The sequence below is a fragment of the Myotis nattereri genome, assembly GCF_964212035.1.
Source record: "Myotis nattereri genome assembly, chromosome: 10".
Lineage (NCBI taxonomy): Eukaryota > Metazoa > Chordata > Mammalia > Chiroptera > Vespertilionidae > Myotis > Myotis nattereri.
In genome coordinates this window covers 42,721,271-42,744,607 of record NC_138085.1, presented here as the reverse complement: position 1 = coordinate 42,744,607, position 23,337 = coordinate 42,721,271, and the positions used below count along the sequence as shown (strand labels likewise).

The following is a 23,337-nucleotide window of genomic DNA, read 5'->3' as shown; positions in this document are numbered from 1 at the left end:
CCGGGAGCTGCAGGCCAGTACCAAACCCGGTCATTGATCAGGCGAAGGGGGAAAGATCTGGGGCTGCTGCTAACTCCTGTCTCCAAAGGCTCCCCCCAAGGAAAGGAACTCAGTTTTCCACCAGAGAAGTGGAACTACTAGGAACTCTTGGACTGTATATTTTAACGCGCAAGAGGGCAATGATGTGACTTTCCACTTTTCCAGGCACAGGCTCAGCGTGAGCCCCGCACTGAGAAAGTGCAGTTGACTCGCGGCGTGACTCCCGGCTGCAGCGCAGAGGCCCGCGGGCACCGGAGCCGCGGAGGGTACGGGAGCTCCCACTCTTCAGGGCAGGAGCGGGGCGGGACGGTACCGGGCGGGCTAGGCGATCCGGTGCCGGGAGAGTGGGACCTGCCGATGCCTGGGGAGCAGGCACGTGTCCGGTGCAAACCCCCCCCCCCCCCCGCCTGGTGACGCCCCCCGCGGTCCCAGTCTGGGGTTCCGGTGCGCTTCGCCCCGGCCGGTTTTCCGGTCTCGTGGGCCGAGGAACAACCAGGAACTCGGGCTCAGTCTCCACCCTGAAGTGGGGCGGGTCCGCAGGAATAAGACCGGCTGCCCAGCCCCGGCGAGGGTGTGACCTCCGTAGCCACTGAGGACAGGCGAAGCCCCGTCTCGGCGCGATCGGTAAGGGGACCCCGGGCCGGGGTCCTGCGCGCGGGGAAGGGGCGCGGCGGCCCCTGAGCGCCTCGGGGGGACGCCGGGCCTGGGCCGCACCCGGGAGGGGGTTCCCGTCGCCGGCAAGTGGCGGCCGGCCCGGGCGGGCGGCGCTGGGTGGAGCGGGAGGCCCGGCCCCGACTCGCTCCCAGGGGACAAACGCGGCCTTTACCCAGAAGGACCCCAGAGCAGGTTACACAGCTCTGGACTCCAATCGTTCACGCGCCAGGCACTGTGCGGGTTTGGGCATTAAAAACGAAGGACTGAGCTCATATTCCCTGGAGCTGACTCAGTCTGACACCCAAGTTTTACTTTTCAATTCTTTCCTTGATCCTTTTAAGAAACTTTCTCCTACTTTCTTACCTTTTCTCTCCTTGTGTATCTGATACCCTCAGCACAATGCCTGGCACATAGGACTCTGTAACTAATATTATTATTATTGAATCTGTTATTATTATTAGATAATAATTGGTTAGTCTGCCAGCGGTTCAGTTTCACTCCTTCGTCGTGGCTTTGACCAGTTGGAGACTTGAGGACCAAAGATATTATTGCTTTTCAACTATCTTCCCAACATTTGTGGGAAGAATGGATAGGACCCCCTCCTCTGAATGATCCATCCCATTGTCCATCAATTCTAGAAACCCACCTCCTCCTTCCATTGCAAGTAACTCTATTGATAGCCAAGCCAGGGACTTGTCAGATGGCAGACAGGTGGAAGAGCAAGCAGGAGAGGAAGGGGACAGGATTTAGAAAATGGGTAACCATAGCCACCCAAGGCCGGCTTACTTGCCAGATCCCCTACATTCATCTTAGGCCAGATTTCTATTGCTTTGGGCACATACATACATACACACATAGATGCAGCATGCACAAACACACAACTACTGACTCAACGGTGTCAATGAATTTCCCTCCTAGGTGTTCTTGCCTTTGTTAGGGATAATTTTTCTCTGAAAGCGATTTCAAGTCAAGTGGGACCACACCAGCTCTCAGAATCTGAAGACTGAGCCTCCTGGTCACCCCCAGACTCATGTCTTGTGGCTTGTTTCTTTGCTTATGTCTGGTCACTCATTTGTTTTCCTCATCTTGCTCATCTGCTTGTAAACTAAGCCTGCTCCTCTCCAAGGGAGATGGAGGTGAATGGCAGGCCTTGGGGATGGTAGACGGTGTGCCAGGGATCACCTGAAGTTTCAGAATAAGTAAGGGGAGTGGGGGGGAATTTTCCTTGGGTGTCAATTTTACCCAAATATTTAAGGCTAAAAAACTTTTTTTAAACACCACAGATAAATTTTGGAGTAGAATTCAAAGTGTAGATACCTTTTTAATGTAAAACAAGAAACTTCAAACATTTTTGCATAGGCTTTAGGCTGTGATTTGGCCCAAATCTAGCCCTTGAGGGTTTGCTTTCACTGCAATTAGGGCTACTTATGAAGGCAGTTTGATTGGTGCTCCATTGTCTTTCCTGGAGGGACTTGGAATAACAGTTACCCAGGTTGCTCATTTGAATCTTTATTATACAGCCTGAGGTGGGTTATTAACCTGGTTTTATAGATGAGGATCCCAAGGCTCCATGTTGTGGTCCTTGGTCAGGGTCAGGCTACTGGAAACAGACTTAGTCTCTGCCCGACTATGGCTCCATCAGCGCTTGGTTCATAGTGACTTGAGGTTTGGATTTGTGGCTTCCTGGCTTAGTAACTAAATCTTGACCAAATATCTTTCTCTTCCTCTTTAACGTTCCTTTTGTCAACCATATCTTTTAATATGGTTAAAAGAACTAGAGCTGTTTCCACTAGAGTGGGTAGACTGAGGTGGGTGTGGGGACACATGTTAATAGCCCTACATGCTTGAGGGGCTTGGCATGTGGATGAGGAAATCAACTCACTCTGTGTGGCGCTGGGCAGAGCTGGGTAGGTGTTTTTTGGGTGGTAGCTTCTGGTTAAATTTAAGGAAGTGACTTTTGAAACCCGTAGGCTGGGTGGGCTTGGAGTTGGTGAGAACTCCCTCACCAGAGGTGTCTAGGCAGAGGTATTCACAGGCCCTTTCTAATGGAGCTGTGAAGGGTAGAAGGCTAACCTAAGACGACTTCTAAAGCCATGGTTTCCAAGCTGCAGGTACATCCCCCAGGACGCTTGCACAACATGCAGATTTTTGCCGCTCTCCTAAACATTCATATCTAGTATGACAGGGTAGGACCCAGAGATCTGCCTATTTAGGAGGCTCCCTAGATGATTGTAATTCAGGTGTTCCTTGGACCTTGCTTTGATAAACTAAGTTTTAGAAGCATGCTTCTAACCATTTTATGAATATGTGCATGTTTGATAAATACAGCATTAATGAAACCATAGGCCTGATATTATGCTATGAACTCTAGGTAATGTGGTAAATGCTGAAATTGGCCCCATTCTCAAGAGCAATAATCACACCTCAAATAAACCTCATTGGCTATGATATTGCCATTGCTCAAGGCTGAAATTGTCCCCATTCTCCCTTTTTATTATACCTCTTTATCATACCTATCACATCAAATTCACCCCACAGTTTTACAGTGCTTAACACCTCTAGACCAATATAGATTTCCAACAAGTTTTTTTGCTTATTTTAAAATAAACAAAGTTGCCGAAACCAGTTTGGCTCAGTGGATAGAGCGTCGGCCTGCAGACTGAAAGGTCCCAGGTTCGATTCCGGTCAAGGGCATGTACCTGGGTTGCGGGCACATCCCCAGTAGGAGATGTGCAGGAGGCAGCTGATCGATGTTTCTCTCTCATCGATGTTTCTGACTCTCTGTCTCCCTTCCTCTCTGTGGAAAATCAATAAAATATATTTTAAAAAATAAATAAATAAATAAATAAACAAAGTTGAAACTGAGATAGGTTACTATATTAACACTAATTTCCCTCAGATAAATAGGGCTAGGGATGTAATGTACAATATGATAAAGATTGTTAACACTGCTCTATGATATATAAGAAAGATGTTAAGAGAGTAAATCCTGAGTTCTCTTCCTGTGGAGAAAAGTATTTCTTCTCTTCTTTTTATTATATCTGAGATGATGGGTATTGGCAGAACCTATTGTGGTAATCATTTCACAGTATATGCAAATCAAACAAATAAAAATAAAGTTTAATTTCTCTAGGAATTTAGGATTTCTATTAAGGCCTCTTGTTGGTTTTATGAGAGTAAGTTGTTGGTGTCCAGTTGTGTTTGAACTAGACTGAAAGTGTTTGCTATGGAAACCTGAACCACCACTCTGAAGAATTCTTTTGAAAGGTTCAAGATGTCTGAGGTCAGGAAATTGCCATATCACTTCTTGGTCTGGACTGCTAGACATGAATACCACAGTGAATCTTTTATCTATGATCACCAGCAGACATAAATTGCAGCTAAATGCCAGAATGTAAATTACTCTGGAAAAGACCTTTAACTTTCTTCCTCAACACCATTAACCCTTTAAGGCCTAGACATAAGGGAGCATGAGTAGCCTTACTTGTCACAGAGCAGGGATCCCCATGAATGGCCAAAGAATCACTATGGATTCGAAACTCTGGTTTAGGCACTCACCTTTCCACTTCCAAGAGGTAATAGTAAGTTACTAGCAGAAAGTAATGTAGAGGGGCCCTGTGGTGAGTGGGAGCAAGGTTCCTTACTTACGTGTAATTGAGCCATTTTCCTTGGAGGAGGTCCATTATAGGTATAAGCCCAGTGGTAATAATCAGCCTCAAGCATCCCCCCCTCACTCCTCCAGGGAGCTCAGGAAAGCATTCCCTGGGCCCTGCTTAACTTCAGCTTCTGCTACAGTTGCTTTTTGATGCTGTACAAGGACTTGTTGACTCACTGGTTCTTATCCTTGTTAGAGTCACAGACCCGTTTGAGAATCCGATTAAAGCTATGAATACTGTCTCGAAAAAAAAACACATTTGACATTTTTCATAGTTTCAAGGGGTTTACAGACACCCTTCTAAACCCAGTCACAGACACCTAGCAGGTATATAGACATTAAGTTAAGAATTGCCCTGGGTTGCCCAGTCTGTGGGCTGCAATATTGATGGCTGCCACCCTCATGACATCATAGATGACATCAACAAATCAGCAGTAGTGCAGTGGAATGCCCAGCTAGTTAAGAACTATAAAGGAGCCCTGGCTAGTGTTTCTCAGTGGTTAGAACACCAGCCCACGCATCAAAGGGTTGTGGGTTCAATTCTCAATCAAGGGCACATACCTGGGTTGCAGGTTCAATCCCCTGCCCCGGTCAGGGCACATGCAGGAGGCAACCAAGCAATGTGTCTTACATTGATGTTTCTCTCTCTCTCTCCCCACACCTCCCTCCCTCCCTTCAATTCTCTCAAAAATCAATGGAAAAAAATATCCTTGGGTGAGGATTAACAACAACAACACAGCAACAACATCAAAACATCAACAAAAGGAACTACAAAGGAGAATATTTCAATTAAAGATCATTTGATATGGGTGTTTTGGCTAAGATCATTTGATAACCAAAAAAAAAAAAAAAAAAGCCCTGAAATTGGGCAATGTTTGTAAAAAAAAAAAAAAAAAATGCATTTACCTTTGTTCCAGCAATTTGAATTCTAGGAATTTATTCCAAAGATGTACTTGGGCATGTGTGTAAAGGCATGTGTACAAGGGTATATGCATTGCAGCCTCTTTTGTAGCAATAAAAGGTTATCAATGGCCTAAATGTCTATCAGTAAGAGGCTGATTAAATTATGGACTATCCATGCAAAGCAATATTATGCAGCTTTTAAAAAGTAATACAGATTGCCCTGGCTGGGTGGCTCAGATGGTTGGAGTGTTGTCCCGTATACCAAAGGGTTGTGGGTTTGATTCCTGGTCAGGGCACATAAGGAGATTGTGGGTTCAATTCTCGGTCAGGGCACATACAGGCGATAAATAATTGATGTTTTTCTTTCACATGGATATTTCTTTCTCTCTCCCTCTCTCTCTCTTAAAAAACATATCCTTGGGTGAGGCTTAAAAAAAAAAAAGTAACACAGACTGGTAGAAATAGATATAAGATGATATCAAAGATACTTTTTTTCTTAAAAAAGCAAAATATAGGTTTTCCTGGTAAGCTACCATTTCTGTAGATAAGAATGACAGAGGCCATCTATATTCTTATATACGTGTTAATACATGAACTACTTCTGAAAGAATACACAGGAAAAGAGTTACCAATATCACCTGCCCATTTTAACATTGTAAAGAAGAAGAATGAAACAGAGATGAAGGATGAATAATTATCAGATTTTCCACCTTCAAACCTAATGTATGATCATATACGTTCTCATTTGAATACAAAGAGCCAACATGCAATTATGCTTCAGCATCCACTCAACTACTACACTACACACTCCGTCTGCCTTAAGTTAATTTCAGTTCCTCTATCTTCTAACTTATCTCATGGCAGTCCTAGTGTTCTGGTTTTGTCCTGAGTGTCTTCCTTTGTCTTCCCATACCTTCATGAGGTTTTAAAATATATATTTTTTTATTTATTTTAAAAAGAGAGTAAGAGAGAGGGAGAGAGAGATAGAAACATTGATCTGCAGCCTTCTGCACGCTCCCACCAGAAACAGAGCCTGCAACCTGGGCTGTTGCCCTCTTGGTACAAGGAAGGATGCTCAGTCCAATGAGTCACACTGGCCAGGCCAGGCCTTCATGAGGTTTTTAATGAGAATTCGGGAGAGGCTGCATCAGAAATAGCAAGTTCCTTATGTGAATCAGAAATCCCCTGTGGAAGGTTTTTAACAGTTGTGTTTTTGTATTCTTCTGCCAGGGTCAACTTGGATTCTGGAAAGATTTGGAACTAGAACCCTGCCCTGGCCCACTGAAGGAGTGGCAGAACCAGGGCAGGGGGAGTTGCCCACAAAGCTAGAAGATTTGTAGGGCATAAGAGGCATCAGAATAAAATGGAACATTTGAGAGCAGTGTTTATTCTTAGCTCACTCCCAGATCTCTAAGGCTGCCCTGGCCCACTGAAGGAAAATCTATTCAGCTGCTTTTCCTATCCACCTGGACAGTGTTTGCATCCCTCGGGGGCAAACAGAAATGGTGTTGTAGGGAAATGACTAGACTGCATAATACCTGTTTTCTTACCTACAGGCAAATAAGACCTAGCAGGACAACAGGAAGCCTGGCTGCATGGCTGCCTTTCTCACTGACTCACTGCAAATCCCTTCCCTCCTGCACAGTATCTCCCCATATACACGCGGGATACGTTCCAAGAACCCCAGTGATGCTTAAAACTGCAGATGGTACTGAATCTGATGTACACTGGGTTTTCCTATACAGGCATACCTATAATAAGGTTTCATTTGTAAATTAGACACTGTAAGAGATTAATAGCAATGACTAATAATAAAATAGATCAATTATAACAACATACTGTAATAAAATCAATTGTAACATACTGAATGTGCTCTCTCTGTCTCTGATAACCAAGATAACAACTAAGTGACTAGCAGGCAGGTAGTGTATACAGCATGGATATTGCTGGACATAGGGGCGAGTCCCATCATGGGTGGAACAGAATGGGACAGTGCGAGATTTCACCCTGCTACTCAGAACAGCACGAAATTTAAAACTTATTAATTGTTTATTTCTGGAATTTTCCATTCAGTGTTTTTGGACTGTGGTGGACCATGGGTAATTGAAACCACAGAAAGTGAAACCGTGGATAAGGGAAGACGACTATACTTTAGTTTTATATTCGGGTCTAGTCTGTCTCTTCCCTTTCTGCATCACAAGGATTTTGTAAAGAAAGATGCAGTGGATTTTAGTTTCTTTGGGAAAGATGATAAGAGAAAAGACCAGATGTTAAATTCAAGGTTCTTTTTTTTCCTGATGAAATTATTTGAATACAAAGAGCCAACATGTAATGATGCTTCAGTATCCATTCTACCACCCTGGTATCTACCTCAACACCTCTTGGCTGGTTTGGGGGTGACTAGGGTCACTAATAGGTCCACCTCATAGTTCCTTAACTCAGGTGCTCCATCGAAGGCGCTCCTCTTGTTTTATCCCTAAGGCTTCCGGTTGCTGAGACAAGAGAAGCTATCAACCCTGGGATCTGAGCCTCGGGATAAGGTAGCCTGTAGTGTGTGACTCATAGGGACAGGCCAGAGGTGACACAAGTGCAGTTGGACCTATGAGAGTTCCTGGTAATAGCACAGACGAGAACTGGAGATCAATGCCAGTAGCTTATGATCAACTGGGTTCCCGCCATTAGATTGTGACTTGCCTAGAGTAATTTACTTATGGTATATCTGAAGAAGGAACATGGGATTTAAGTGACCCTTGATTCTAAAATAACTCTGGAAATGAATCAGGAAACAAGATGAAAGCCTAACTATGCTGGATAATTTTTTTTCTTTGAATAATTGTTATACCTGAGGACATATGATTTTACCCAGGATGCTGTGCAAAAGATATATGGGTTTTTAGATTCTCCACTGAGCTGGATTTTTACCTTAGAGTGGATATCGCTAAATGAAGGATAACAGCAGCATGCTTCCCCTGAGAGGCCTCTGTCACCCTACAAAGCTGAGACCTTGGCCTCTTTTTATTGAGGCATAGTTCACATACAATAAAATGCACATATTGTTAGTAGTTAGTTTGATGAGCATTTTTTTATTTTATTTTTTTACAAATCCTATTATTTTTTAAAAACCTATTGTTTTGTTGATGAGCATTTTTAAAAAGGAGTTCACATTTTTAAAATTACTTTTACAAATTGCAGTAAAATGCATATAAGATTTACCACATTAACTATTTTTAAGTGTACAGTTAAGTGTTAGGTGTACAGTTAATTATTTTTAAGTACATTTACATTGTTGTGCAATCATCACCAACATCCATCTTACGAAACTGAAACTCTACCTTTTTTTAAAATACATTTTTTATTGGTTTCAGAGAGGGAGGGAGGGAAGGAGGGAGAGAGAGAGAGAGAGAGAGAGAGTCATATATACTAGTAACTCCATATTAGCCCCTTCTTCCATCCCCTGCTACTGCCATTCTACTTTCTGTTTTATGAGTTTGCCTACTCTAAGCATCTCACTTAGCATCATGTCCTCAAGGTTCATCCATGTTGTAGCATGTGTCAAATTTCCTTCCTTGCCCAGCTGGTGTGGCTCGGTGGTTGAGCGTTGACCCATGAACCAGGAGGTCAGAGTTTGATTCCCTGTCAGGGCACATGCCAGGGTTTGCAGGCTTGATACCCAGTAGGGGGCATGCAGGAGGCAGCCGATCAATGATTCTCTCTCATCACTGATGTTTCTCTCTTTTCCTCTTGGTTCCTTTCTCTGAAATCAATAAAAATATTTCTTAAAAATTCCTTCCTTTTTAAGGCTGACTAGTATATCATTGTACGTATGTTCCACATTTTGTTTATCCATTAATTCGTCAATTGACACATGTGTTGCTTCCATCCTTTGGCTACTGCAAATAAGGCTGCTGTGAACATGGCTGTATAGATATTTCTGAGTCCAAGAAGTGGAATTGCTGGATCATATAGTAATTATTCTGTTTTTACATTTTTTAAAAGAATTTTTCCCCAAAAGAATTTTTATTGACTTTGAGAGAGAGAGAGAGAGAGAGAGAGAGAGGGAGAGAGAAACATCAATATGAAAGTGAAATATTGATCGGCTGCCTCCTGCATGCCCTCTACCAGGGATCAAGCCGAAACCAAGCATGTGCCCTGACTTGGAAAAGAACTGGCAACCTTTCAGTGCATGGGACGATGCCCAACCAACTGAGCCGCATTGGCCAGGCCTATTTTTAACTTTTTGGGGAGCCACCATGCTGTTTTCCACAGTGGCTGTACCATTTTACACATGGGTTCCAGTTTCTCCACATCTTTACTAACACTTATTTCTGTCTTGTTTTGTTTTATAGAAGCCATCCCAATAGGTGTGAGGTGAGTTCAGTGAGTTTTGACAAATGTATACATCTGAATACTACTACCCCAATCAAGATAAAGAACATTTCTATTACTCCTTATAGTTCCTTCTCTTACGCTCCTCTGTAGTTAGTACCCCCTCTGCCTCACCACCACCCCCAATCCCTGGCCCCAGGCAACCATTTTTGTGCTTTTTAGCAGCATAGATAAACTTTTTTAAAAATACATTTTTTATTGATTTCAGAGAGAGATGGAGATGGAGAGAGAGAGAGAGAGAGAGAGAGAGAGAGAGAGAGAGAGAGAAACATCAATGATGAGAGAGAACCATTGATCGGCTACCTCCTACATGCCCCACACTGGGGATTGAGCCCACAACCCAGGCATGTGCCCCTGACTGGGAATCAAACCTCGATCTCCTGGTTCATAGGTCGATGTTCAACCACTGAACCATGCCAGCCGGGCAGTATATATAAGCTTTGCTTGTTCTAGAATTTCATATAAAACTTTGTTTGGCTTCATTTATTCAGAATAATGTTTATTTATCAATATTGTCTTTTATGGCTAGTACTTTTTTGTGTCTTCAGAAATCCTTGCCTACCCCAAGGTAGAGAATACAATAAACCCCAGTGTGACTGGCATAATCGAAACTATGCTAATGCTTCTTTAGTGAACACCCTGGGGCTCAGACACAAGGCATGAGGAGGAGACTGTGGATATAGCTGAAAAGGCTGTGGGGAACCTTCCTGGAGACCAGATCTTCAGGAAGCCCAGACAGCCAAGGTGATTAGAACTGGTCCTGCAGCTGCAGGAGCAGCTAGTTCAGTTAGTCAGCAAGCATTTCTTGCAGGTGCACTGTGTGTAAGGTCCTGTTAAGAATTCGAAGCGGGGCCCTTGCTGGTTTGGCTCATTGGTTAGTACATCGGCCCTTGGGCTATAGCAGCCGTGGGCAAACTACGGCCTGCAGGCTGGATCCGGCCCTTTGAAATGAATAAAACTATTGAAAAAAAAGACCGTACCCTTTTATGTAATGATGTTTACTTTGAATTTATATTAGTTCACACAAACACTCCATCCATGCTTTTGTTCCGGCCCTCCGGTCCAGTTTAAGAACCCATTGTGGCCCTCGAGTCAAAAAGTTTGCCCACCCCTGGGCTATAGGGTCACAGGTTTGGGTTCAGTTGCGATCAAGAGTGCATACTTCAGTTGCAGGCTGTGTCCCCAGCCCTGGTCGGGGCATGTGTGGGAGGCAGCCAATCGGTGTGTTTGTTTCACATCAATGTTTCTCTGTCTCTCCCCCTCCCTTCTACTCTCTCTGGGAATTAATGGGGGAAAAATGTCCTTGGGTGAGGATTAACAAACAAACAAAAGAATTAGAAGCAGAAAAGTTGGGGGCCTAGGATGGGCATCTGGTGAGCAGAGTCCAGGGAAGTGTTGTCTTAGAATTCAGACAACTGTGAGGGCAATGATTTTATCAGAGGACAAACACATACTCACACAGAGTGCCTCATTGATTTGGTGGCCAAAAGGGAAATCTGGTTTGACTTGCTGGTAGATGTGAAAGCCTGAACTCTGTACACCACAGATGTTATTAATATGGGTCGAGTTGATAACCCCCACCTTAGCTCACTGAACTGCTCACTAGAATATAAAGATAATGGGAGATACCTGGAGAGCAGAGTAATAAAAAGAATAGCTAACGTTTGTTGAGTACATAATGTGTGCACCTTTCTGATATAATAATTTGATTAACCTTTGCAACAACCCTATAAAATATTGCTATTAATTCCGTGTGACCAATGAGGAAATTGAAGTACAGAGAAATAACTTGCCCCAAATCATACAGCTAGGAAGTGGGTATGGAGGTTTACAGACCCAAGTGATTGGGCTCTGGACGCCAGCCACTCTGTTAGGATGGTGTGGTCTTTGAAGGAGGAGCTCCTGCCTGAATGGCCATCATGGGAAATTAGCAGCTAGGCTGTGAAGTTGGCTCCACCCACTCAGATCAGGACCTTCGCATGGCTGTTTCTCATCCAGAGGATGGCACGGACGCTCCCATCTTAGTGAGCACTTGTGCTGTTCACGATGCCAGCACCTGCCAGACCTCGGGTCCAGTGAGTGAACCCTACACGTTGTTACCGTGCACATTACCCAGAAAGTGGTCTTGGGTCTGTTTTCTGTCTACAAAATGAAGGGGTGGGCTAGACACTCTCTCAAGTCTTCCCTACCTGATAATCCAGCACTGGCGGAAATGATCTCTTTAAGGGGGCAAGCATTCCTCCTCCCCCCCCACCCCCCATCCCAATTTCTACTCCCGCTTTCTTTGTGTACTTACATCTCAGCCTCATTGTTATTGGAAAGGGGACCTGGCCCTCAACAGGCCTGCCTAGGGCCAGCCGGTAGTGTTATACAGGACCAATTTCACAATGTGAGTCCAGGTGAATTTTATTTTATTTTTTAAAAATATATTTTTTATTGACTTCAGAGAGGAAGGGAGAGGGAGAGAGAGAAACATCAATGATGAGAGAGATTCATTGATCGACTGCCTCCTGCACAACCCCTACTGGGGATCAAGCCCGCAATCTGAGCACGTGCCCTTCACCGAAATCGAACCTGGGACCCTTCAGTCCACAGGCCAACACTCTCCCCTGAGCCAAACCAGCTAGGGCGAGGCCAGGTGAATTTTAGAGGATGTTTATTAAAGCTGGGGACAGTGAAACAAGAAAGGACCAGGGAAATGAGCCCAGGCTGGTCTACTTGGGCTCACTAGGAAGTCAGAGAAAAGGGGGGCTTGGGGACAGGTTCAGGGTTTGTCTGGGACGAACTGCTGCTGCCCATTGCTGACCTGGTTGCAAGCCTCAGAGTTTAGGAGATGCAAGTCTGTGGGGGAAGAAGGCAGGGGAGGCACGGGCAGGCGTGCTCCTGGGAAGGAGAAGGCTCGCTGAGTCCTTTGTCTGGAGGCTTTTATCTCTCTCTTGCAGGCAGGAATCTTAGGGGAGTCCTCAGGGGAGGGTTTCAACAGAATATCTATCAGTTTTCTAGGTGTGCTCCTTCGGGGTTGTGGTCTTCACTGATTGGTCAGTGTCAGGACAGGGGGTCATTAGTCATTGCTGCTGGTACTGGTGTCGCCCACTTGGTTTGCTGCTTTTCTGGATCTGGACGTGAGGTACTACTGAGGCCTCCTCTTTCTAGGCAGGTGACCTGTGTCTGCTGTAAATTGCTCTGCCAGTTTGTTCAGTTATCCGTCTCAGTTTCCCTATTCCACTTGTCTTGGCTTACTGGCCTGCCTCATTGTAAACTCTGTGATCAAAAGAACAGTTATGTTTTAAATCTAAAGGGGCACTGCCTCTAGCAGAACAAGCAACTGCCACCAAGGGCTTGAGAAAACATGTCATAGCTGTGCCAAACCCATAGCTTTGAATGAAAGTCTGTTATGTTTTTGGTTCAGAGCAAAAGCTAGAAGAGCTATTTCTGGCATTTCTTCTCTCACTTGCTACTGATGCATACTGGATAATATTATTATTGTATTAATGTGGCTAGCACTAGGATAAATATAATCAAAAGGGTAATTATTTCTAAACTCCTTTGATACTAGCTGCAGAGCACAGAATAAATAATACAAGACTGGCTTTCCTGATGCTGAGCCACTAAGCAGTGGCCGGCCTGTCCTGTGGAGGAGTGAGCCCCATGACCAGAGGGAGAATGACTAAAGGCTGGGAGGTGACCATTGAGAAAGGCTGTAGAGAGCCTTGCAGTGGGAAGGAAGTTCGACTGAGTCATCCCAACAGCCTCCAGAAAATTATTCCATATGCCTTTTTGGTTCAAGAATAGCTTCTTTAAAAAAAAAAATTATTGATTTTTTACAGAGAAGAAGAGAGCGGGATAGAGAGTTAGAAACATCGATGAGAGAGAAACATTGATCAGCTGCCTCCTGCACACCCCCCACTGGGGATATGCCCGCAACCAAGGCACATGCCCTTGACCAGGATTGAACCTGGGACCCTTCAGTCTGCAGGCTGACGCTCTGTCCACCGAGCCAAACCAGTCAGGGCAAGAATAGCTTCTTTTTAAACAATAGTCTACTCTTGAACTGAGAAGGCATATGGGATAATTTTCTATATGAAGGGAATACAGGTGGAAATTGAAGTGTGCCTTTTAGTGCTCAGAATGGTACCAGGCATGGACAGGCATTCAGATAAGAATGCTGAATGAGTGAACATGAAACATCAGTGAAACTATCATATCAGTCTCGTGACTGTGAGCAAAAATCAGCATCACCAGCACATCAGCTTCTTGTTTCAGTGGTCACTGACGTGGGAGGAGGGGAATCCAGTTTGTCTGCAGTTAAAAGGCAGAATAGTTCAAAAACACAGACACCAACTGAAAACCACCCATTAGAATTCCCGAGGTCTCCAGTTCATAGATTGTACTAGGAGTCACTCAGATAACAAAAGAAAACCAGCCCTAGCTCGTTTGGTTCAGTGGATAGAGCATCCGCCAGCAGACTGAGTTCGATTTTAGTCAAGGGCACATACCTCCGTTGCAGGCTCCATCCCTGGGCCTGGTCGGGACCAGTGCAGGAGGCAACCAATCGATGTCTCTCTAACATCGATGTTTCTCTATCTCCCCCCTTCCCTTCCACTCTTTCTAAAAATAATGAATGGAAAAATATCCTCGGGCCCTGGCTGGTTTGGCTTAGTAGATAGAACGTTGGCCTGTGGACTGAAGGATCTCAGGTTCGATTTTGGTCAAGCGCACATGCCCGGGTTGTGGGCTCGATCCCCAATGTGGAGTGTGCAGGAGGCAGCCGATCAATGACACTTATCATTGATGTTTCTATCTCTCCCTTCCTCTTTGAAATCAATAAAAATATATTTAAAAAAATAAATAGAGCCCTGATCAGTTTGGCTCAGTGGATAGAGCGTCGGCCTGCGGACTGAAGGGTCCCGGGTTCGATTCCAGTCAAGGGCATGTACCTTGGTTGTGGGCACATCCCCAGTGGGGGGTGTGCAGGAGGCAGCTGGTTGATGTTTCTCTCTCATCGATGTTTCTAACTCTGTATTCCTCTCCCTTCCTCTCTGTAAAAAATCAATAAAATATTTTTTTTTAAAATAAAATAAATAGAAAAATATTCTTGGGTGAGGATCACCTCCGTCCCCCCCACCCCCCACCCCCCCAAAAAAGAAGGAAAGAAAACCACTTGTGAAAAATTTCAAGCACTAAACTATGTAAGCTGAAATCAGTACCCAGAGAAACAAGGTAGGGTAGCTGTCTATTTATAAAGCTTATTAGAATAGGATTTGATTTATGCCCTACTAGAAGTTTCTGTCTGGGGAAACTGAGGAATTACGTGAAGTAGAAATAGAAAGACCTTTAGCAAGGCGGGCATTGAGCAAAGAATTGTACCCAGCCAACTCTCCCAACAATCGTTTAGGCCACCTCAGTGCTCTTTTTATTTTTCTAATCTTTGTGTCTCCAAAGGTTATTGAGTAGCTTAGTAAGATAATGCAGAGGAGTGTTTAATAGATGTTTCTTCCCTCTTTTCCCCTGCCTTTTAGACAAAGGAATCATTGGAGTAGAGTAGAAACTTTAACAGACTGCTGTGAATCAGTGGCTAAAACTTGGACAGAAGTCTGTCAGTAAGTTACTTGCCAGGTGCTGGGTTGGATTAGATTCTTTCCTAAGAATACTTAGGCAGGTTTCCAAATTTGTCTGCTTTGATTTAGCTCACACCCTTTGTCTTTGATTAAATGTTTGACTTTTATTTCTCCAGACTCAAACCCCAGCTCTTCAAGTTCCTTTACTTTTAGAAGGATCTTAAGGAAAAAGAGTTGTTTTCATTTTCCTATTACATAGACAGTTTTGAAAGCCTTCGTGTTTGGGTGGGGCCCAGTCACACCCTCTACAAATCCACAGACTAGAAGTATAAATTTGTCAGCCTGTGGGTTGTAAAATGAAACCATGTACCAAAGGAAAATGGTGAATGACTCACTCACATGTGATCTTCCGGGAGGGAGAGGGATTCAGCAAGAATGTGACACAAGGACAGCAAATCCCTTCAGAATGACTGTTCTGGTTCCCTGTTCTGGGATGTGGGTCAATGTTATGAATCTGAATGGAGGCCACCAAGTTCAGTTGGGATCTCAAAGATAGTATCCGCTACTGGGGTGAATTCATCCTGTTGCCACAACCAGCAGGACCAGGGAAATTGTATTCATCAGCACATCAAGAAGGGGTTCAACTCTTAGGGACAGGTTTATATTTACAGGCTTATCATACACACACACACACACACACACACACACACACACACATGCACTCATACACAAACAGACACACTGCTAATTTATTTATTTACATTGAGAAATGCAGTTGTTACTTAGATAAAAAGCCTTATGCTCCAGTACTTTGTAGACAGGTACACCTGGGAAGCCAAACTCTAGTCCAGAGGTTGCTTGGCAACCATGGAAGTAGAGCAAAGGGTTTTTGGTGGATAAAATTCATCTTCACAGTGGGGAAATATCTGACTCTGGACCATTGGATCCTGGGACTAAGCCATCTTTTCCTTTGGATTGGGCTTTGAATAATATTCCAGAGTAAGCCTCTCAGGATTTTGTGTGGAGCTTGCATAGCAATGGAAACAGTTTTTCTTTAAATATGCTGATACCTTTCAGCAAGTTAACTTCAGTTCAGGAGCCACTTTTTCTCATTGAAATCAGTTTGTATATCTTTGTTTTGGTGCTTATTTGATGATTTTACTCATCGATAGCTCAGGGAACAATATGATTTGCCTGCTTTCCAAATTTTAGGTATGTGGGGAGGAATGCACCCCACAGCCTCTCCTTGTAAAGGCCCACTGAAGTATTACTTGAAATCTGAGGTTCTTGTTCCACAGACCTGCCATCTGCCATAAGGACATAAGAAACTTTCTACTTGAGTCAGCACTCAGCTTTCAATTTCTGGCAGTGATCCCAGTGGGCAATTTGTTGGATGGTGTAATAATTATCCTTCTAGACATTCAACCTGAAAACAATATGGATGTGCTCTCCACATATTTAATTTTTTCTTTATGAATCCATCATAAATTATCTCTGCAAATTTTTGTAATCTTACCTGAAGTAGGTTGAACTTACTTACAACACGTTATTTCCTTATGTAACTGCTTTTGGAATAGGTTTCTTATGTTTAGTTCCTAGCTTTCTTTCAGTTTGCTCTAAAACAATGTCTTAAAATCTTCAGGAGCCCTGCCATGAACCCTCATGGCAGAATTCCATATTGTAAAGAAGTTACAGTTTCCCACCCGCATACTGCCTACCGCTTAGGTATTTTTAGTGGTCACAAACATATGGTCCCTTCCGTCTTCATCGATCCTTCTTGAAGAATCCCGATGTTTTTAGGGTCATTTGAACCACACTCCGTCCTGAGTGTGTCTGTGTTTTATAGGTATCAAGGCTGAGCCACAGTTGTTCAATATTTTGCTCCACCTGTGAGCAGCAAAGGAGATTTTAAAACCCCGACACAAAGTTTGAGTCATTGTGAACTTGGTCACATGGTTCAGTTTATGGAATGGCAAGCTGGCCCTCAGAGAGAGAGAGAGAGAGAGAGAGAGAGAGAGAGAGAGAGAGAGAGAGAGAGAGAACGAATGAATCAAGGAAGCGGAGGCAGAAAAGGATTCCCATAAAGAATCCTTGGCTCTGCAGGGCGATGGGAAATTTGGGAGGACTTATAAGTGAGCTTCCCAGGGAGAAGGGCCTTTCATCCTTTGGGGGCTGGTCATTGCGTCCGGTTAAGAAGAGGCCTACTGCATTCTGAATTGGGAGAGGGGTGTGTGGGGTTCCTTCCCCTCTTTCCACTCCTCCTCTATCCTTGCCAAGCATTACTGAGACCTTACTGGGTGCCAGATATTATGCTGGTAAGCACGAGTATGGATTAATCTTACACGGATTATCTGACATCTAATGAAGGAACCAAGGAGTACCTTCTCTACACTCGTCTCTCTAATCTGTTTAGAGACCGCTTTGGTACCAGTAAGCGATAAACGCACAGCAGCTGTCTTTCCATAAATGGGATTGTGCTGTGTGCTGTCCAAGTTTCAAAATAAATTGCCTGGCTAACAGTACCCTGTGTTCAAGTACGGTACGTTTTTTCCTTTAGTGAAATATTTCTAGCTCATTGGATAATACCTCTCAGTTATTTGCAGAAGGCTTTTCTCAGACAGTCTTTCCACTTCTTGATGTGGACAAAAGAACTGAAAGTATTTGTATGAAAGTCTGGCTTCTGTGGGAGGTGTCCCCCTTCCCTGCTCTTTCACTCATTGTCCTTTAGTCCAAAACCACGCGGAAGCAAAGGGAGGGCCCTTGCTCCTAAAAGCGTCTGCCAGGCTGTCAACCAATCAGCAGCAATTCAATCCAACTCACATGTTGATTATATTAATGACGAATGTGGGAGCATTTGATAATTTATATGAGATAAAACAGGGCCTCTAGATCAGGGGTGGGGAACGTCCAGCTCATGGGCCATATTAGGCCCACAAAATCATTTGGTCTGGCCCTGCCAAGGCATTAGGGGTGAGTTAATTAAATGTTTGACCAAATATAGCAGGCTAATTTTTTTAAAAATATATTTTATTGATTTTTTACAGAGAGGAAGGGAGAGGGATAGAGAGTTAGAAACATTGATCAGCCTCCTCCTGCACACCCCCTACTGGGGATGTGCCCACAACCCAGGTACATGCCCTTGACCGGAATTGAACCCGGGACCCTTCAGTCCGCAGGCCAACGCTCTATTCACTGAGCCAAACCAGTTTCGGCAGCAGGCTAATTTTTAAGGTGATAATTTTGTATGGCCCGCTAATGATGTTATAAATATCAAGGTGGCCGTTGGCAGGCACAAAATTCCCTACCCCTGCTCTAGATGAAGGAGTGGCTGAGGCCCAGGAAAGTCTCAAAAAGCCCTGCTCTTGGCTTACCCTGGCACATTCTGGGCAAATGTGAAAGAGGCACCTCTTCCTGCCTCCACAGATGGTCTTGGCCCTACTCCATCCCCCTTTCATGCCCCTCTGCCCCTTGTTCTTTTATTTTTAATACTTTATCTTATTGATTTTAGAGAGGAAGGGAGAGGGATAGGGAGATAGAAACATTGATCGGCCACCTCCTGCACGCCCCCCACCAGGGATCTAGCCAGCAACCTGGGCATGTGCCCTTACCGGGAACTGAGCAGGTGACCTCTTGTGTCAGGGGTTGATGCTCAACCACTGAGCCACACAGCAGGGCTGCCCCCTGTTCTTGAAGCTTTTTTCCATCCCTCAAACACAGTAAGTTTATTCTTGCCTCAGGGCCTTTGTGCTATAGATGTGACAGTGCTCCAATAAGTCTTCACTGATGAACATTGAACATTGAGTTTCATATAATTTTCACACCTCACGAAATATTCTTTTGATATTTTTTTATCAACTATTGAAAATGTAAAAACCCTTCTTAGCTTTTAGGCTGTACAAAAAAACAGGATTTGGCCCATGAGCTGATCCTCCATACCACGAACCTGTTGTATTTCCATCTTACTGGTATCTGAAATTATCTTATTTACTCATTCGTTTATTTGTTGTTCATCTCTCCAGGTAGACTGTGAGCTCCTGGAAGGCAGGTTCTTTGTCTTAGTCACTGTGTTATCTCTGTCAACTAGAACAGTGCCTGGACTGTGGAGGTGCTTTATGAACATTTGGTGATAGGATGAATAAGTCTATGTTTCACGAGCCACCAAATCCAACAAGGTCCTCCTTCCACATCTCTCTTATGTATATGCTCTTCCAGGTGCCACACCTACCCAGGTCTTTGCCTCTGTCTGTCTGTCCCTGTAGTAGTATCTCAAGCCTTCCTGACCCCTTGTCTCTCTCCAGGCTACCTTATAGTATAGTCCCTTGCTAAATAAAGTATGTCTTTTACTATGTCATTTCTCTGTGAAAACAAAAACCTTTTCCTAATTTTCCCATCACCTACAGTTAAAGTCCAATTCCTCAGATAGGCTCTTACTGAGAGCTAATCAGTTCCCTGCCTGCTTTTCCAGCCTTATTTCTGAGCCTTCCCTGGAATGAGCGCTCTGCTTGAGCAGCCTCATCTCCTCATTCACCCTAAAGCCACTGCTCAGGCTGTCCCCCAGAACCCATTAGCATTCCCCTCAGGTAGGCATCCCCTGTGTAATAGGAGGTAAGTGCGGTGAGTGATGGGCAACAGGAAGGATGGAGCAGAGCCTAAGGAGAGCCGGGAGATGAAAAGGGAATGTGACCAAAGGTGACCCTGTCGGTAATAAAGTGGGTTAAGGAGGATTTAGTTATTCGGGGAATCATTGAAAAGTGCTGCTTGGTAGGGTAATCTGGGCTAGTGCTTTTCAAACTACTATGCAGACAGATAATCGAGGAATCTTGTTGAAATGCAGATTCTGGCCTTAGGTCTGGGGTAGGGCCTTAGATTTTGCATTTTTAACAAGCTCCCCGGTGATACCCATGCTTCTGGCTCTGGGATGATTCTTTGAGGATCAAGAATCTAACTAAATGCTTAGGAAAGGAGCCTTTTCCATAGGACTTAGATATGGAAACAGGAATTGGCCTTCCCTCAGAGACCGGCCTGTATATCATGAGAACCCCCAAAGGTCCTAGCCGACACTGAAGACATTTCTTGCGGTCTGAATGACTGGATGAATGAGAGAGGATTTGTCTTCTTGGTGAAGCAGGGGTTGCTGAAGAGAACTAATGAGTGTGTTAGGCTGCAGCTTAAAGGAAGAAGCACCTTTAAGTCCCGAGTTGGTGGCAGTGAAAGTGGCTTTTGGGAAATGGAGAGAGGCTAATGTTGGTTGGGCTGCTGGCCTGTCATCTCTCTCTCTCTCTCTCTCTCTCTCTCTCTCTCTCTCTCTCTCTCTCACACACACACACACACACACACACACACACACACACAAGGAGACACCTCTTCTGATCCACTAGAACATACAGTTCAGAATCTAGGTTTTGCTGGAGTACAAGCAATGTACTTCACTGTAACAAAAAGGAATCATTTCTGTAATGTGTATCTCCAAACAGAAGAGCAGGCAGGAAAGTATTTTGCTGGTATAATAAACTTGCGTGTTCAAACAGTTTCTCTTTAATTATTAGCCTGGCCCTTGTATCTTTGGCTAATCGACAGCTGGCCTTTTGATGAAATCGGGTGTCATTTCCCTGTGGTTTAACTTTGTGCAAACTGTAAATTGTCCAGATTAATGATTTTAAAGGCACTACCTTAACATCAGTAATTTTCCCTCTGCTTTTATCACAGAAGAACTTCTGCCCGGGTGACTGAACTCTGATCTTGACACAGCATGGTAAGTTGTGGAGTGCCTCACCCTACCTGGTGCCAGCCGCAGACAGGTACAGGATGCTTACTCAGAGGCTATTGACTTATTCAGAGGGTTGTTTGCTCAACAGAGGGCAGGGAGGAGGAAATGAAAAGGCAGTTTCTTTCTTTGTTTTTAATATTTTTATTGATTTCAGAGAGGAAGGGAGAGGGAGAGAGAGATAGGAACATCCATGATAAGAGAGAATCATTGATTGGCTGCCTCCTGCACGCCCGCTCTTGGAGATGGAGCCCACAACCCAGGCATGTGCCCTTGACAGGAATCGAACCTGAGACCCTTCAGTCCACAGGCCAACGCTCTATCCACTGAGCCAAACCAGCTAGGGCAAGGCAGTTGTTATTTTTTGTGTGTGTGTTTTTAAAAATACATTTTATGGCTTTTTTACAGAGAGGAAGGGAAAGGGAAAAGGATAGAGAGTTAGAAAAATCGATGAGAGAGAAACATCGATTCAGCTGCCTCCTGTACACTCCTTACTGGGGATGTGCCTGCAACCAAGGTGCATGCCCTTGACCAGAATCTGGGACCTTTCAGTCCACAGGCCGATGCTCTGTCCACTGAGCCAAACCGGTTAGGGCCAGTTTTTTTTTAAAGCACCATTTTAATTTCTTTTGGGGGTGGTGAATAACTTGACCCTGAAAATTAATTCAAAGAGAATCCTTTGAATCCTTCTAACGTCCTGAAATACAGAAACAAGTTGTAGGCCATAATAGAAAATTTGGGCAAAGAAAAAAGAAAAACTGAAAACCCTGTAGATTATACCATCAGGAGATGAGTGCCGTCCGCATTTTGGTGTAACCACATGGTTGCAGACTCATCAAGAAGGCAGTATCCAGCCATATGGGCTTTTCATCTGTCTCCTGCTTTTGACTGTGACTGGACTCCTCAGAGCTTGGTTATCTGATCTTTGAGACAGGCGGGCAATTGAATCCCTTTGAGGATTCCATAAAGTTCAAGATGAGATGGAAACTGAGACTCTTAGTTGCAAACATGGCTCTACCTGAGGCTGGCCATCTGCTCTCCTTCTCCCACCCAAATACGGTTTCTGAATAGGCAGGTGATTCTGACCCCTGGTGTTTGGGAAGAGAATAATAGAAGTAGAATCTTATACCTGGGGAGAACTAGAGATCCCATCAGATCTGGACGCCTTCCTTTAGTTTGTAAACTATCCCGAACAAATAGTAATATTTAAAAAAATGTTTACGTTAGACATTTTAGAATTTTCTTCATCATCTCTGTCAGTCAAAAGCTTACTCATGTCTGTTCCAAATCATTTATGCTTCCATTTAAAATTCATTCCTTCTTGATAGATTCTCCTTGGACATGTCAAACATTTATTCAGAAGTGTTTACAGTGCCCTTACTTTGTGCCAGATATGGTATTTGGCTCTGGGGACTCAAAATTAATGGGACACTCCTCCCGTCCGTAACAAGTTCACAGCCTTCCCACAGGGGATGACTGTAATCAAGAGACCCTTCAATGTGCTTTCTACTCGAGGAAAATTACCTCAGTTGCTCTCAGCTTTTCTCCTAGCGCCTGTTTTCCCAACATGACTGTTACTTATTGAACAGATGAAGGAAATTTTTAAAAATATATTTTTATTGATCTCAGGGAATAAGGGAGAGAGAGATAGAAACATCAATGATGAGAATCATTGCTTGGCTGCCTCCTGCACGCCCCCTGCTGGGGATCAAGCCAGCAAGCTGGGCATGTGCCCTTGACCAAAGTCGAACCCAGGACCCTTCAGTCTGCAGGCCTAGGCTCTATCCACTGAGCCAAACCAGCGAGGGCCAGATGAAGGGAATTTTTAAAGGAAAGGAAAAACACACAATAGTCACAATATTGTAATTTCTAATTATTTTCATCATTTTATTTTTATACTCTACTCAGATATATCATGGTTTTTAAACAAGTAGTAGTAAGAGCATAAATAACAGTTAAGTATGTATTTACTCTAATTTTTGCAATGCTAACATGTTTTTATTACATTTTGTACCTTATTAAAATTATTTACTCTAGATGATGAAAGTATGGATGTTTTCATTTTCTTCATAAATTTTAAAAAATATTTTCCAAATCTAGACAGTGATTATATGATACATTTCTAAAGGGAAAACGTGTTTTAAAAGCTATTGTACTCAGGCATTTAAAAAAATTTATAGAAGTTTAATTTACATGCAGTGAAATGCAGAGCCCTTACAGTTACTGGTAAATGAGTTTTGACAAATATTTGTACCATGTCATGTATTTCTCTAACACGATAGGACATTTATCACTCCAGGAAGTTCACCGATGCCCCTTTCAGGTCCCCACTCTGTTTCTCACCCCACACCGGAAATGCAGCCATTTTTCTGATTGTT

The 23,337-nt window shown here is 43.9% G+C and overlaps 1 protein-coding gene across 3 annotated transcripts in view; it reads left to right on the top strand.

The window, feature by feature from the left end:
• The first annotated feature begins 228 nt into the window (after positions 1 to 228).
• The window catches only part of ANXA4 (annexin A4), a 56,899-nt gene continuing 33,790 nt past the window's right edge, over positions 229 to 23,337 (top strand). The window contains exons 1-2 of one of the 3 annotated variants that reach the window (XM_081100584.1): positions 229 to 663; positions 20,902 to 20,947. In XM_081100584.1, the coding sequence (XP_080956710.1) occupies positions 20,945 to 20,947 (3 nt within the window). In that variant the 5' untranslated portion in view covers positions 229 to 663; positions 20,902 to 20,944. The remainder of the gene's footprint in view (positions 664 to 20,901; positions 20,948 to 23,337) is intronic. The other 2 variants (XR_013996475.1, XM_081100585.1) reach the window with 2 other exon arrangements.